The sequence below is a fragment of the Delphinapterus leucas genome, chromosome 7 (assembly GCF_059928025.1).
Source record: "Delphinapterus leucas isolate spDelLeu-1000000601 "Yukka" chromosome 7, BTC_Dleu_Yukka2, whole genome shotgun sequence".
In the NCBI taxonomy this organism is placed as follows: domain Eukaryota; kingdom Metazoa; phylum Chordata; class Mammalia; order Artiodactyla; family Monodontidae; genus Delphinapterus; species Delphinapterus leucas.
The window spans coordinates 11043967-11057426 of NC_143135.1; the positions used below are offsets into that span (position 1 = coordinate 11043967).

The following is a 13460-nucleotide window of genomic DNA, read 5'->3' on the forward strand; positions in this document are numbered from 1 at the left end:
GGGAAAGGCCTTGTAATTGTGAATATGTATACCTTGTGACTAACAAGTGTCTCTCTCAAGGACTGAGAGCCTTTCCTCTAAATATGATCAACAGGAAGGAAGGGGCCTCTGTCTCCCAGTCTCCGTGGGGGGATTACTTCCAGCTCCCAGACACAACCAGCCTAATCGCACTGACACTGACTAACTCTTTGCAATTTTTCACTTTTCTGGCTCTACTGAGCCCCAGCTTGTCCCCCTCATTCTCCCTTTAAAGCACCCAATTGTTTTGGGCAAATAGGCTTGGAGCTTAGCCTTTTCGCTATTGTTTTCACTAACACTGGGCTGTGTTCACCTTTGACACTTCTTTGTACCACTTCTCTCTGTATTCTGTCTGTATTGAAGCCAACCTCTCATCCTGCTGTTCATGACTCAGCTCTCCGGATCCCACTGTACTTTATTTTTCATTTTCTCATCAGAACAGAACTTCTATGTTACTAACTTTCCTCCTATTCCCTTTCCTTTGAAGCCCAAGCAACACAAAGCTAATTTTCTTAGCTCACTCCCAGTGATCTATGAATCCATCAATAACTCCCAGAAGATCTCATCCTTTTCAAATATTTTTAGTTTTTAAAAGGGCCAGTTAGGGACTTCCCTGGTGGCATGGTGGTTAAGAATCCGCCTGCCAATGTAGGGGACACGGGTTTGAGCCCTGGTCCGGGCAGATCCCACATGCCATGGAGCAACTAAGCCCGTGCGCCACAACTACTGAGCCTGCGCTCTAGAGCCTTCGAGCCACAACTACTGAAGCCCGTGTGCCTAGAGCCCGTGCTCCGCAACAAGAGAAGCCACCGCAATGAGAAGCCCATGCACCACAAGAAGAGTAGCCCCTGCTCGCCACAACCAGAGAAAGCCTGCGTGCAGCAACGAAGACCCAAAGCAGCCACAAATATATAAATAAATTTATTTTTTAAAAAAAAAGGCCAGTTATTTTCTTCAGAGTAAATGGTTTTTACAGATTTTTAAAAGAAAATGATCAGAACACATGAAGTTTTTTAGATAATGCACAGAGGATTTTTCTTTTTCTTTCTTTTTTTTTTTAATGTTGGACTATGGTGGGAAGCATTGTGGCACAGAGAAAAGATACCAGCTTGGGAGATCTGAGCTCTGAGGCCTTCATGGAACAATAGTGGAATCTTTAAAGGCGTGTAAACTCCAGGATGTTCAGTCTTTTCATGAGTGAAATGGGAGCCTTCACTGCCTTGAGTCCCTTTGCAAGTAGGCAAGTTCTGCACAATAGTAAACAATATTAAATGGATCCATTGATCTAGGTGATTTCTAGACCTTTGGAGCTTTTTTTTTAAATTTTTAAATTAAAAAATTGTTTCTTGTTGGAGTATAGTTGCTTTACAATGTTGTGTTAGTTTATACTGTACAGCAAAGTGAATCAGCTACACGTATATACACATCCCCTCCTTTTCAGATTTCCTTCTCATTTAGGTCACCACAGAGCTTTTTAAAAAATATATACATTTTGGAGGACTTTCCTGGAGGTCAAGTGGTTAGGACTCCACACTTCTACTAAAGGGGGCCCCGGGTTAAATCCCTGGTTGGGTAATTAAGATCCTGCGTGCTGCGTGGTGTGGCAAAAAAAAAAAAAAAAAAAAATATATATATATATATATATATATACATATATATAAATTTTTTTATTGGAATATAGTTGATTTACAATATTGTGTTAGTTTCAGGTATATAAAAAAGTGATTTGGAGATATGTATGTATGTATATATCTATATTCATTTTTTCTATTTTTTCCATTATAGGTTATTAAAAGATATTGAATATAGTTCCCTGTGCTATACAGTAAATCCTTGTTTTTTTATTCTATTTTATGTATGGTAGTGTGCATCTGTTAATTCCACATTCGCAATTTATGACCCCCCCATCTTTGGAGTTGTAATACTCAATTGTTTTAAATAACGTTGCCCTCAATTACCTTGTGACGAGTCTAAGACTGTGTTCCGTCCATTGCTTTTACCAACATTTGAACCTCAATTAACTGTAAACCTCAACTGTTTCTTGATAGTTAACTGATGGCTTATTAGTGGTGGCAAGAAAAACGGCTGCGATCAAGAATTTCCAGGGGCAGTCTACCGTAGTGGTTAGGAGAATGGGCTTTGTAACCCAAATGCACAAGGTTCTGTGCAGAAATTAGTCGTGAAAGTAATCAAGTCACCAATGCAATTGAAAAATGCTGAAAAATGGGTACACTTCCCTGCACAAAATACATGCACAACTAAGAAAGTAAAGATGGAGGGTGAGAGGACAAATGAGAATCCCTCTGTATGTGTGTCTGCAACAGGAAGGAAGAAGAGAAAACAGAGGACTATTGTTTATAAGTTTGCTTTTGACCTTGCTTTTGGCAAGAACGGGTTCAAGATCTCAAGAACTTCTTTAGAAATAGGCCGAGGTAAACCCATTCTAATAAAACAGGCTTGGGAATTTCCTGGCGGTCCAGTGGTTAGGACTCAGGGCTCTCACTGCCGGGCCAGGTTTGATCCCTGGTCAGGGAAATAAGATCCTGCAAACCGTACAGCTGGCCAAACAAACAAACAGAAAACCAGAAAGAAAAACCCAAAACCCCCCAAAACAGGCTTATTGAATTTCATAGAGTCCCCAACTTGAGGGAATCCCCAACCCAATTGTCCACCAAGCATATGTTCCCCTATCCCTCTTGACAAGCTGACCTTCTCTCTATGCTCCTCAAGTTCCCTTCCTAATACTGAAGGACTAATTATTCTGCTCTGCATCACTAAAGTTTTTAGCTTTAATATACAGCATCCTTTACCTTTCAGGAGCATTATTAACATTCAAAATATTTCTGAAATCCACAATAATATTTCAAAACTGGTAGTGCATGGGCACACATGCACAGACGTATAGTCAGACACACAAGCACATAGTCAAAAGCCCCCAATGTCACAAAATAACCTCCCTTAAAGCTCCCGACCTCTAATCCCTACCCAAGAAGCAGTGTTAGCCATTCGGTTGCATACACTGACCTTAGGAATGATTGATTATCAAGGAATACTCCTCTTTAAGGTAGACATGCCTCTGGGGGTTGGTTGGTACAGTACCTTCTCTCCTGATATAGGAGGCAAAGGGTAGGCTCCTAGAATTGCCTCTGAGTGGTCCTAACACACTGCCCCACGGTGCCACTGCCGTGAGCACCAGTCTCTCAGCCCCAATGGAAGGATCCCCAGAGGGAACACTTTTGGAAGTGATTGTTGAACCTGAGTAGCCAGACTTTCCTATTGGGATGCAGCTCCCTAGAGTGTTATTAAGAAATTGAACACACACCGGAAGGGGTATGCAAACATGCACATCTTGGTTTTGAAATTCTCCTAATGCAGGGGAGGAGATGTATCTCCATAGACCTTGGGATTAGAGCCCAAATATCTTTGCCTGAAGGGTTATAGGGGACAAACAGAGCAGTCTGTCTCCTTAAGAGGCGAGAACGTAGGGAAAATAAATAGAACTCCCAGGAGGGTGTGTCTCAGTCCATTTCATTTTTTCTTTCTTACTTTTTTTTTTTTTTTTTTAGGCAGGTGGTTTGCTTGTTGTCTTAATAATATACATAATCAGATGCATCATAAAGACTGGGAAATGCATTTTCTCCTTGTTTTCCACCAAACTTCTCACACAAAGAGGGAATATAGCAGACAAAGGATGGGTTGGTACCATTCATCCATTAAATATTTAATTATAAAATATTTACTGAGTACCTTCCATGTTCCAGGCCCTATAATCCCAAAGATTTCCATTTTCTCTCTCCTCTCATTTCTTGTTTTCTTTTCTTTTTCTTTTCTTTTTTTTTTGCCATACCGTGCAGCACGTGGGATCTTAGTTCCCCTACCAGGGATTGAACCTGTGCCCTCTGCAGTGGGAGCTCAGAGTCTTAACCACTGGACTGCCAGGGAAGTCCATCTACCTCCCCTCCCCCCTCATTTCCAATATCTTTTTTTTTTTTTTTTTTTTTTTGCGGTACGCGGGCCTCTCACTGTTGTGGCCTCTCCCGTTGCGGAGCACAGGCTCCGGACGTGCAGGCTCAGCGGCCATGGCTCACGGGCCCAGCCGCTCCGCGGCATGTGGGATCTTCCCGGACCGGGGCACGAACCCGTGTCCCCCGCATCGGCAGGCGGACTCTCAACCACTGCGCCACCGGGGAAGCCCTGGGGAAGCCCTGGGGAAGCCCCCGGGAAGCCCCCAAATTCTTGTCTTATGCAGTTGCCCTGCTGTAGTTCTTTCTCTGATTCTGGTTTTAATTCTTCTATTTCTTTTTTCCCCCATTTTGCTCTTTGAACCTTAGAAAAATCCTTTAAAGACGACAGTCCCCCAGGCAGCACTTTCCTTTTTATTCATACAGAAGAATAAGAGCCCCTTTTTCCTTTCATTGTCATTAATTTTTGGTGTCTATGTCAACAACATGGAGTGATAAGAATACATGTCCAGAATAATGATCACAGAAGATTTCAGCTCCCCGGAATCCTAAAATTCCCCACACTAACTACTTACCATAACTAGACAGTGGAGAAATCATTCCCAAAGGAGTCTTTGGTTAAAGCTGGAACATAGAAATATTTTAATTGATGACAGCATCTTATTCTAGAATCTTTCTTTTGTATATTGGAACGATAAGTGAATGGTTTTCAAATCTTCTGCTCAGGAAACCACATGACAAGATTAAGAGCTTCTGTGTCACCTGTGCGCTTTCTCCCTCCCTTCTTTCTTTCTCCTGTTTTTCTTTACTATTTCTATTTTCTTTCCTTCCTCTATATAACATTTCCATGACAGTATTAGGGTTCTCCAGAAACAGAACTAATAGGATCTATGTCTATATCTACATCAGCTATATCCACCATATATATGTATATATACACATTTAGAGAGAGAGAGAATTATCATGCAGAATTGGCTCACGCTATTATGGAGGCCGAGAAGTCCCACAATCTGCCTTCTGCAGGCCGGAGACCCAGGAAACCTGAGAGTGTAATTCAGTCCTAATTCAATGACCTGAGAACCAGGGGAGCCACTGGTGTAAATGATGAGATGAGATGTCCCAACTCAAGCTGTGAGACAAGAATAAGGGGGTACATTTCTCCTTCCTCCACCTCTTTTGTTCTATTCAGGTTTTTTTTTTTTTTTTCGGTACGCGGGCCTCTCACCGTTGTGGCGTCTCCCGTTGCGGAGCACAGGCTCCGGACGCGCAGGCTCAGCGGCCATGGCTCACGGGCCCAGCCGCTCCACGGCATATGGGATCTTCCCGGACCGGGGCACGAACCCGTGTCCCCTTGCATCAGCAGGCGGATTTTCAACCACTGCGCCACCAGGGAAGCCCGGGAAGGATACTTTGAAACCGCAAGATTAAGTACATTGCTTTGAAACACAGGCACATAGAGAGGGATGGGGAAGGGATAAAGAAATACAATTTGGGGAGGAGGGATAAATTAGGAGTTTGGGAGTAACATATACACACTACTATATATAAAATAGATAACCAACAAGGACCTACTGTATAGTACAGGGAACTATACTCAAGATTTGTAATAACCTATAAAGGAAAAGAATGTGAAAAAGAATATATATATGTATAACTGAATCACTTTGCTGTACACCTGAAACTAACACAACATTGTAAATCAACTATACTTCAATAAAAAAAGAAAATAAATAGTTTTATGTGTTCTTGCGAGGTCAAAAGAAGGATCATGAGGGCTTCTTAGAAATCACCCCAAAGGGGACCATCCTTCAGAAACAAGCTTACTAAACATCTTTGAAAGAACCTGCAAACTCAGGGTTACACCCATATCCCAGTTTCCTACTAAGAATGCTGCTCCATTCTCTACACTGAGTTGAATCTCTGAGAGATCTCCCATGTCACAATTTTCTCTTTCCCAATACTGAAAAGTCTCTACTCTTGATTGAATCCCTAAAAGTTTTAGGAGCATTTTTCATATTCAGTAGCACATGAGTGCACAGATTATCTAGCCATGAAAACACCTTACTCAAAGCCCCACAAATTCCATTCCCAGCTAAGAAGCAAAGCTGGCCAGCCTGTATATACTGAATTCAGGAATTGCTGTCTTTAAGAGCTGTTTTTCTACAGTAGTCACTTTCTGAGACCTGGGGTATCAGCACTTTCTCGACTCCCTTCAAAACAACTCATACCTCAACATCCTACCAACTGAAATGCATCATACCTCCTGGGGCCAACAGACCTTGTATTTTGCAAGGCACAATTCCCCTCTTCCTAATAATGAAAAACTACCACTTTTCTTTGCTTCATTAAGACTTCTGGTTTCAGTAGGAACGTTCTATACACTTGCAGCATTTCTGAAAAATCAACACTAACATCTTTTCAGTTTCAGAAGTTCGCACATCAGCACTTAACTGACTCAGTCTCCAAGTGATAAATCAATCCTCTTACAATGCTTCAATGCCTCTTAGAAGTAGGTTTTGGGGAAATTCTATGCTTCACGGACAGCCTACCTCAAGGCTAGTGATTTTGTTATACTTTTCCCTCAGGTGGGAAAAGGCAACCTCAGGGAATCACATCATTCTGACTCTTGCACATTGCCTTACGGTGTCTTGGCCACCACTATTAGTCCCTCAGCCACAAGCCTCATAAAGGAATTAGCAAAGGGAATATTGTTGAATATGAATGTGGAGGCTGAGTGGCCAATTCAATTGTGTTCTCTTGGGAGTCATTAAAATGTCACCAAGCCCTCCTCCTTCTCTCTCTTCCCCTCCATCACCCCCTCTCTGCCCCATCTCACATGTATCTGCAGAGACACTAGTGCACATTCAGAACATATCCTTTTCTCTAGAGGAAGCACATGAGACAGTGCTTTATCCTCCTTGGCTTAGGAAGAACATGTAGTGTTAAACCACACCATGGACCATGCAATTTTCCTCCTCACCAAAATTGCTTTGCTTGCAAAGCAAATGAAAATGCTTTCATTTTCATGCAAATGAAATGAAGCTTAAATAAAAGGGCAACAATAGAAAAATCAAAGCTCTGGGGCTACTGTCAGGGTAGCTCTCAGAGGCTGGATGGTGTAGATTTATACATGAAATTTCTGTATAATGAGACATATATATTGCCCCTATGAAATTATTTTAATCTACATCTCTGAGATCCATGGCTCACTTAGAACCTAGGGAGGCAGCATGGTAACAGTTTTTGATATTTATCAATTTAATTACTTCAGAATTATTTTATGTTATTAGGTTCATGGGTACCCAGGGATGTTTATAGTTAAAATGTTTGATTCAAGGGAGTGAGGTAGGAAAGGGTAGTTTGAAAGCTATGTTTACTCCCAGAGTCTGTTGAATTTTCTATGGCTCTTAGCAGCAGAGCTTAAACAACAATAAAAACTGATTTAAATGGGAAAAATGCAGCTCAGCTTGTGATTTTACGTCATCCAGAGAAATGATACATCTCTGTGTAATGAGATGCAATTGATTTCCCCTTCTTCTGAATTACTGAATCAGGTTATACTGTGTGTTTATACATAGTTTGAGGAAGTGTCAGGGACAGTGGTGTGGCAGGGGTTCATGAGTTCCTGCTCCCTTGGGACTATGCTTCTGAGATACAGTGATCCAGACTCCATAGGTCTTCGGTGCCATCCAGTTTCAACATAGCGATAAAACTGACTTGAGTGAGTCTCGAGAGATGGGAAGGAAAGGAAAGGAAGAGTCCATGTGCATGAAATGGACTATAAAGTGGCTTGTGGTATGCATTTTTCATAGGCAGTTTCATAAAGAAAAGCTTAGGGAGTCTGGAGACCAGAGCTAACCGAGCAAATGTAGCAGAACCCTATGAGTGGTGACTTGACAAGTGAGGATTATTCTTAGAATTGGCAAGCTGGATTAATATTGTCAAAAGTTATCAATAGAATTGATTGATCAGGTGGCAGGAAATGACAAGCAAGTGAGCTGATTAGTTAATGGATCCTTGTGAGGCTAGCCCAGATCCAATGAGGGACGTAAGTTAAGCTTGTCTTCAACACTAACTGTCTTTTGGCTAACTCCCCTGGGACTCCCTTCCATCCCCCCCACCCCGAGTCTGCTTTCTTGGTCTGATCCCTCATCTCTACGCTCAAAGCCAAGGTTTATCCTTGACCCATTACATTCTTTTGCTATGAAACTCTCCTGTGCTGTACCTTATCAGCTTCAGGGTGACCCTTCAACCTGTATAAATAACAGGAAAACCTATTGTCATGTTTTAATGACAGAAAGCTAGAAATTTTAAGATGGTAGGTGCTTTGAATTCAATGTACATTCCCATCATTTGCACATCATGTTTTTTTTCTTCTTTTTCTAATAATGATGAAAATGGGCCACATAGGAGAAGAGTATAACAGGATGATGGGGGATAGAATGTGTCAGGCAGAGCAAAAAGGATCATATTAAAATGGATGCATTTGTGGTTTTTACCACGAGATGTAGAAAGCAGTTAGCCCTAGGAGATTTTTAACTAACTGCTTTACACTTTCTAAACTTTCTGCATTTTAGATAAGAAATATGTAATAAGCATAATTTTAAAATCAAGGTATTTTCATTTTGGAAAAGAGAGAAATACAAACACTAGTATAAAAATATTAAATGGGGGCTTCCCTGGTGGCGCAGTGGTTGAGAGTCTGCCTGCGGATGCAGGGGACGCGGGTTCGTGCCCCGGTCCGGGAAGATCCCACATGCCGCAGGAGCGGCTGGGCCCGTAAGCCATGGCCGCTGAGCCTGCGCGTCCGGAGCCTGTGCTCCGCAACGGGAGAGGCCACACAGTGAGAGGCCCGCGTACCGCAAAAAAAAAAAAAAAAAATTTAATGGACCCATTTGCCTTTGACAGTGCATTTACTATCTGCCAGGCATTGTGTGTGTCATATATACCATCTCATCCTAACCTTCACAGCAACTCTATAAGATGGATCGTATACGTACATTTGTATACGTGAACTCTGACCTGTGAAGATTTAACTAACTCAAGATCACATAGCTGATGGATGGCAGAGATGGGATTTGGACCCAGGTCTGTATAACTCTGAAGTTAGAGCTTTCAGCCACAGTGCTTTACTTTTGACTTTAATTTTAATCATATTTTCCCAGACACAAGAACTAGCTTATACTCCTTCTTCACAAACACTAGCAGAGTGCAACATAGACAGCCTGGTTAGAGTTTTACCTTCTTTACCACCTCCTCTTTCTCTCTCCAGTAGGAAAAACGTAAATCGTCAACAGTGAAGCCAATCTGAGATTGGCCCTGGTGAGGCTGCAACTGAAAACCAGTTCTTGAATAATGAGAATGGATTGCTGTTTGTGTAGCATCCCTGAGGTTCTGTCTGTCTTTGTCTAAACTTATCATAAGAACGTGAATGTGGCATGTCTAGCTCTGCATAAGATAAATCCCTGGAGGCCATTATGGGAAATCTTCCCAAGCTTCTTCATTCCTGATAGGAATGCAAGAGTACAACGGTTTGTACCTTTGAGATTCTCACTAGGTTACGAGCCCATAAGGAGTTTAAGCAGGAAGAAATTTCTTAATCTGTGATAGGCCACATGTATTCATATATGTGTATCTCAGAGGCACTGACCATGAGATCTTTCTAGAACAAGATTGCAGTTTGGCATGGACAGGTCCAGTAATGAAATAAATTACATTCATAAGGTGAGAGCAATTGACTGAGTATCTGAAGACTTATCTCTGTAATTAACTCGATATAAGACATGGGGAAAACCACTGTATTCTTCTATTTACTTACGTCTTGAAAAAGGGGTTAGATTCAGTCAGTGTCTTTACCTGCCATATATCTTTCATGATTGGCACGTTGTTATTTTGGTCTTTGAGTGGAAATACATCAATCAACTCAATCCTATAACACTGATACATTGTGCTCACCAGAAGCTTGGGTTACCATCAACCTATTAACTTAAAGTGCAAAATAAATTGTTACCTAGTAAGTGTAGTTGGTTTATTGACAATATATCTGAGTATATAAATATGACTCCATGGGCAAAATAATGAAAGGGGTCCTTGTTGATGAAGAGGTTGGAGAGTCTTACTCTATTCCATTACAGAAGGCATGAGTCTTCCCTTCATTCTCCTCATGGCTGGCTTCATCTCCTGGCTCCTCAGAGTGTAGATCAAGGGGTTCAGCAAAGGGGAGATGACAGTGAAGGTGACAGAGATGGCCTTATCCATGGGGAGGGTGGTGAAGGGCCGGGCGTAGACATAGATGCAGGGCACAAGGTGCAGGGTCACCACGGTGATGTGGGCTATGCAGGTGGAGATGGCTTTCCTCCTGCCCTCCCCCGCCTGAGACCTTAGTAATAATAATATGACCATATAGGACACCAGGAGGAAAGTGAACCACAGCGTGGTGAGCAGTCCGTTATTGGAAATCAGCAGCAGCTCAAGCATAAGAATGTCAGTACAGGCGAGTTTGAGGACGTGGGGGACGTCACAGTAAAATGTGCCAAGAGCATTGGGTCCACAGAAGGGGAGGGGTAGCAAGAGGGAAATCTGCACGATGGAGTGGACAAAGCCCCCCACCCAGGAAGCCACTGTTAACCCAATGCATCGGCCTCTACTCATGATGGTCACACAGTGCAGGGGCTTAGAGATGGCCACGTACTGATCCAATGCCATAGCTGACAAAGAAAATACATCCACCCCGCCAATAAGATGGAAGAAAAACATCTGCGTGAAGCAGCCACTGAAGGAGATGGTCTTTCTCTGGGACAGAAGGTCCACCAGAACTTTGGGAGCTGTGATGGAGGAAAAGCAGAAGTCGGCAATAGATAAATTACAGAGCAAAAGATACATGGGGGTGCGCAGGCGAGATTCACAGGTCACTGTGACCATGATGAGAAGGTTTCCCAGCAGAGTTGTCACATACACCAAAAGCAGGAAAAGGAATAAGACCAGGCTCAGTCCTTGATTCTGGGTTAGGCCAAGGAAAATAAATTCTTTTACCCTGGTGCAGTTTCCCAGTTCTATGGACTCATCCTCTTTTGCTCTGTTTTCTTTGAAGCTACTTCATACGAAAGTGCTCAGCCATTTACTTTGTTTTCTTCTTAAACCCTGTGAATGCAGTTCAGGCGTTCCTCGTGTGGCTGCAGTGTTCGCAATGTGTTGAATTGTCCACATTTTTAAGATTGCAATCAGTTTGGGGATCCAATCAAATCATCACATGGGAAATCACTCAATACTTCTTTTCCTATAAATCTATTTTTGGAAAGAATAAACGTTTGTGTTAAGTAGTGACATTTGCAGTCTGTTTTATTTAATTAATTTATTTTGGTTTTTTAAATGTTATTATTATTTTTAATTTCATACAAATTTATTGATGTCAAGAGCTGTCTGAAGCAGTTTTTTTGGTATTCAAACCATATCTTTGCATTCAAAGATAAGTAAGACACGGCTCCAGCCATTGTGGACTTATAGGCTACAAGTTGAATATTCCTATTAGCAAATATTCTGTTGACTTGCTAAAAAAAGTTGTCTTCTGTCTCTGGTTACAGTGTTGCTGTGCATGGGTCAGTTTCCTTGCTCTTGGCTGTTTTATGCCGAATTTCATAAAATTGCAGCCTCTTATTTTGTGTAGGTAACTTGTCATTGTGGTTACTTTACACTAATGAGATAATTTACTTAACAATTCTTTAAAAATACTTAAAATTTGCTATTGGAAAACAGATTGAAACAATGTGTAAATCCAAATCTCAAAGAATATCATAACTTTTCTTATTGTGGTAAAAACACAAACATGAGAGCTACCCTCTTAAAAATTTTAAGTGCGCAATACAGTATCGTTAACTGTGGCCACAGTTATCTACAAAAAATCTCTAGAACATATTCATCTTGTATAACTGACGTGATTCTTGCTTGAGCCTGGGGGAGAGAAGAAAGATAGTGAGCCACTTCTGAGAGGTGGTCCGTACTGTATCAGGCATGCTCTTCTCTGCCTCTTTCCTTTTGTGGATCAAAGATAAAAGAGTGGAGGGAATCACACAGCAGGAAGAGACATTGGTATTATTAGAATAATGCCCAATTTTATGTAAGCTGTTATAAAGCATTCTCAGGAGATTTTATAATTATTATTTTAAAATTAATTAATTAATTTATTTTTGGCTCCCTTGGGTCTTCGTTGTTGCATGCGGGCTTTCTCTAGTTGCAGAGAGCGGGGGCTACTCTTTGTTGCGGTGCGCGGGCTTCTCATTGCAGTGGCTTCTCTTGTTGCGGAGCACAGGCTCTAGGCATGCAGGCTTCAGTAGCTGCAGCACTTGGGCTCAGTAGTTGTGGCTCATGGGCTCTAGAGCGCAGGCTCAGCAGTTGTGGCACACTGGCTTAGTTGCTCTGCAGCATGTGGGATCTTCCCGGACCAGGGCTTGAACCCGTGTCTTCTGCATTGGCAGGCAGATTCTAAATTACTGTGCCACCAGGGAAGTCCCCTCTAATCATTATTTGTTTCTCCTTATACTTAGCAAGTGACCATTTATTGCAATCTTCAGATGCATGTAGATAAATCGGACTACATTGTCAAAGTGTTTTCAGGCTAACGAAATGAATGATTGTGTAAATTGATGAATGTAATACATGATCAAGTGTGAAATGTGTTATGAGAAGAGAAGAAGTAGAATTGGGTGGAGCAGGACATATGATAGGAGGTGATAGGAGATGTCATGATTTTCAACAGTAACTAAAGCTACTATTTTTTGAGCTTACTCTATGTGGAGAGGTATTAAAAGTATTTAATTTTACCACTATCCTTTAGTAAGGGATAATGTTATTCTTGGTTTTCATATGGAATATATTATGAATTTATGTTTGGTTGAAGGGAAGGAAGAGATGGAAATAGGATGAAAATAAACAAAGAAACTATTTTTTTAAACCTTCAATCATATATATATATATGATTATATCTATGACTATATATATATATATATATTCTAATTTTGTATAACAAAAACGTTTGATAAAGTCTGTCTGAAGGTAAGCATTTGGCAGAAAGGGCTTTGAGAATCACACTGAATGGACCACACTTCTGCATTCTTCTTACCACGACATCTTTCTTCCCATTGGTAACACCCACCTTTGCTGTCTGTGTCACTGAGAAGACCATCTTGGCTCTGAAACATTTAATACAACTGAGAAGTATTAAAGTCAAACTATTTTTACAAAATCAATAAGGACATCTCAGTTTCACTATGCGTAACCTTAACCTTAGCTAGGAGTTGAATGTCTTTACCTCATTCCTTTGATCCTGAAACTCCAAGTACAAATTGTATGTCCTTAGGTTGAGCGCAGAACAAGACACTGGTGACATTAATTCTTGGAAATTTTGTTTCTGAAGGTAAAGCCCTTTGGAGGAGTAAATATCTTAGTGTCTTTTCTCCCCTTTCAAGAAAAAAAGGGTAGATTCAA

At 41.3% G+C, this 13460-nt stretch overlaps 1 protein-coding gene across 1 annotated transcript; it reads right to left on the reverse strand.

Moving 5' to 3' along the window:
* Positions 1 to 10057: 10057 nt before the first annotated feature.
* Positions 10058 to 13103, reverse strand: LOC111184101 (olfactory receptor 4D10-like). The gene is made up of 2 exons (XM_022592285.2): positions 13096 to 13103; positions 10058 to 11070 (listed from the first exon to the last, which is right to left on the reverse strand). Exons 1-2 carry the CDS (start codon positions 13101 to 13103, stop codon positions 10101 to 10103), a joined length of 978 nt encoding a protein of 325 aa, XP_022447993.2. The 3' UTR covers positions 10058 to 10100.
* Positions 13104 to 13460: the final 357 nt, after the last annotated feature.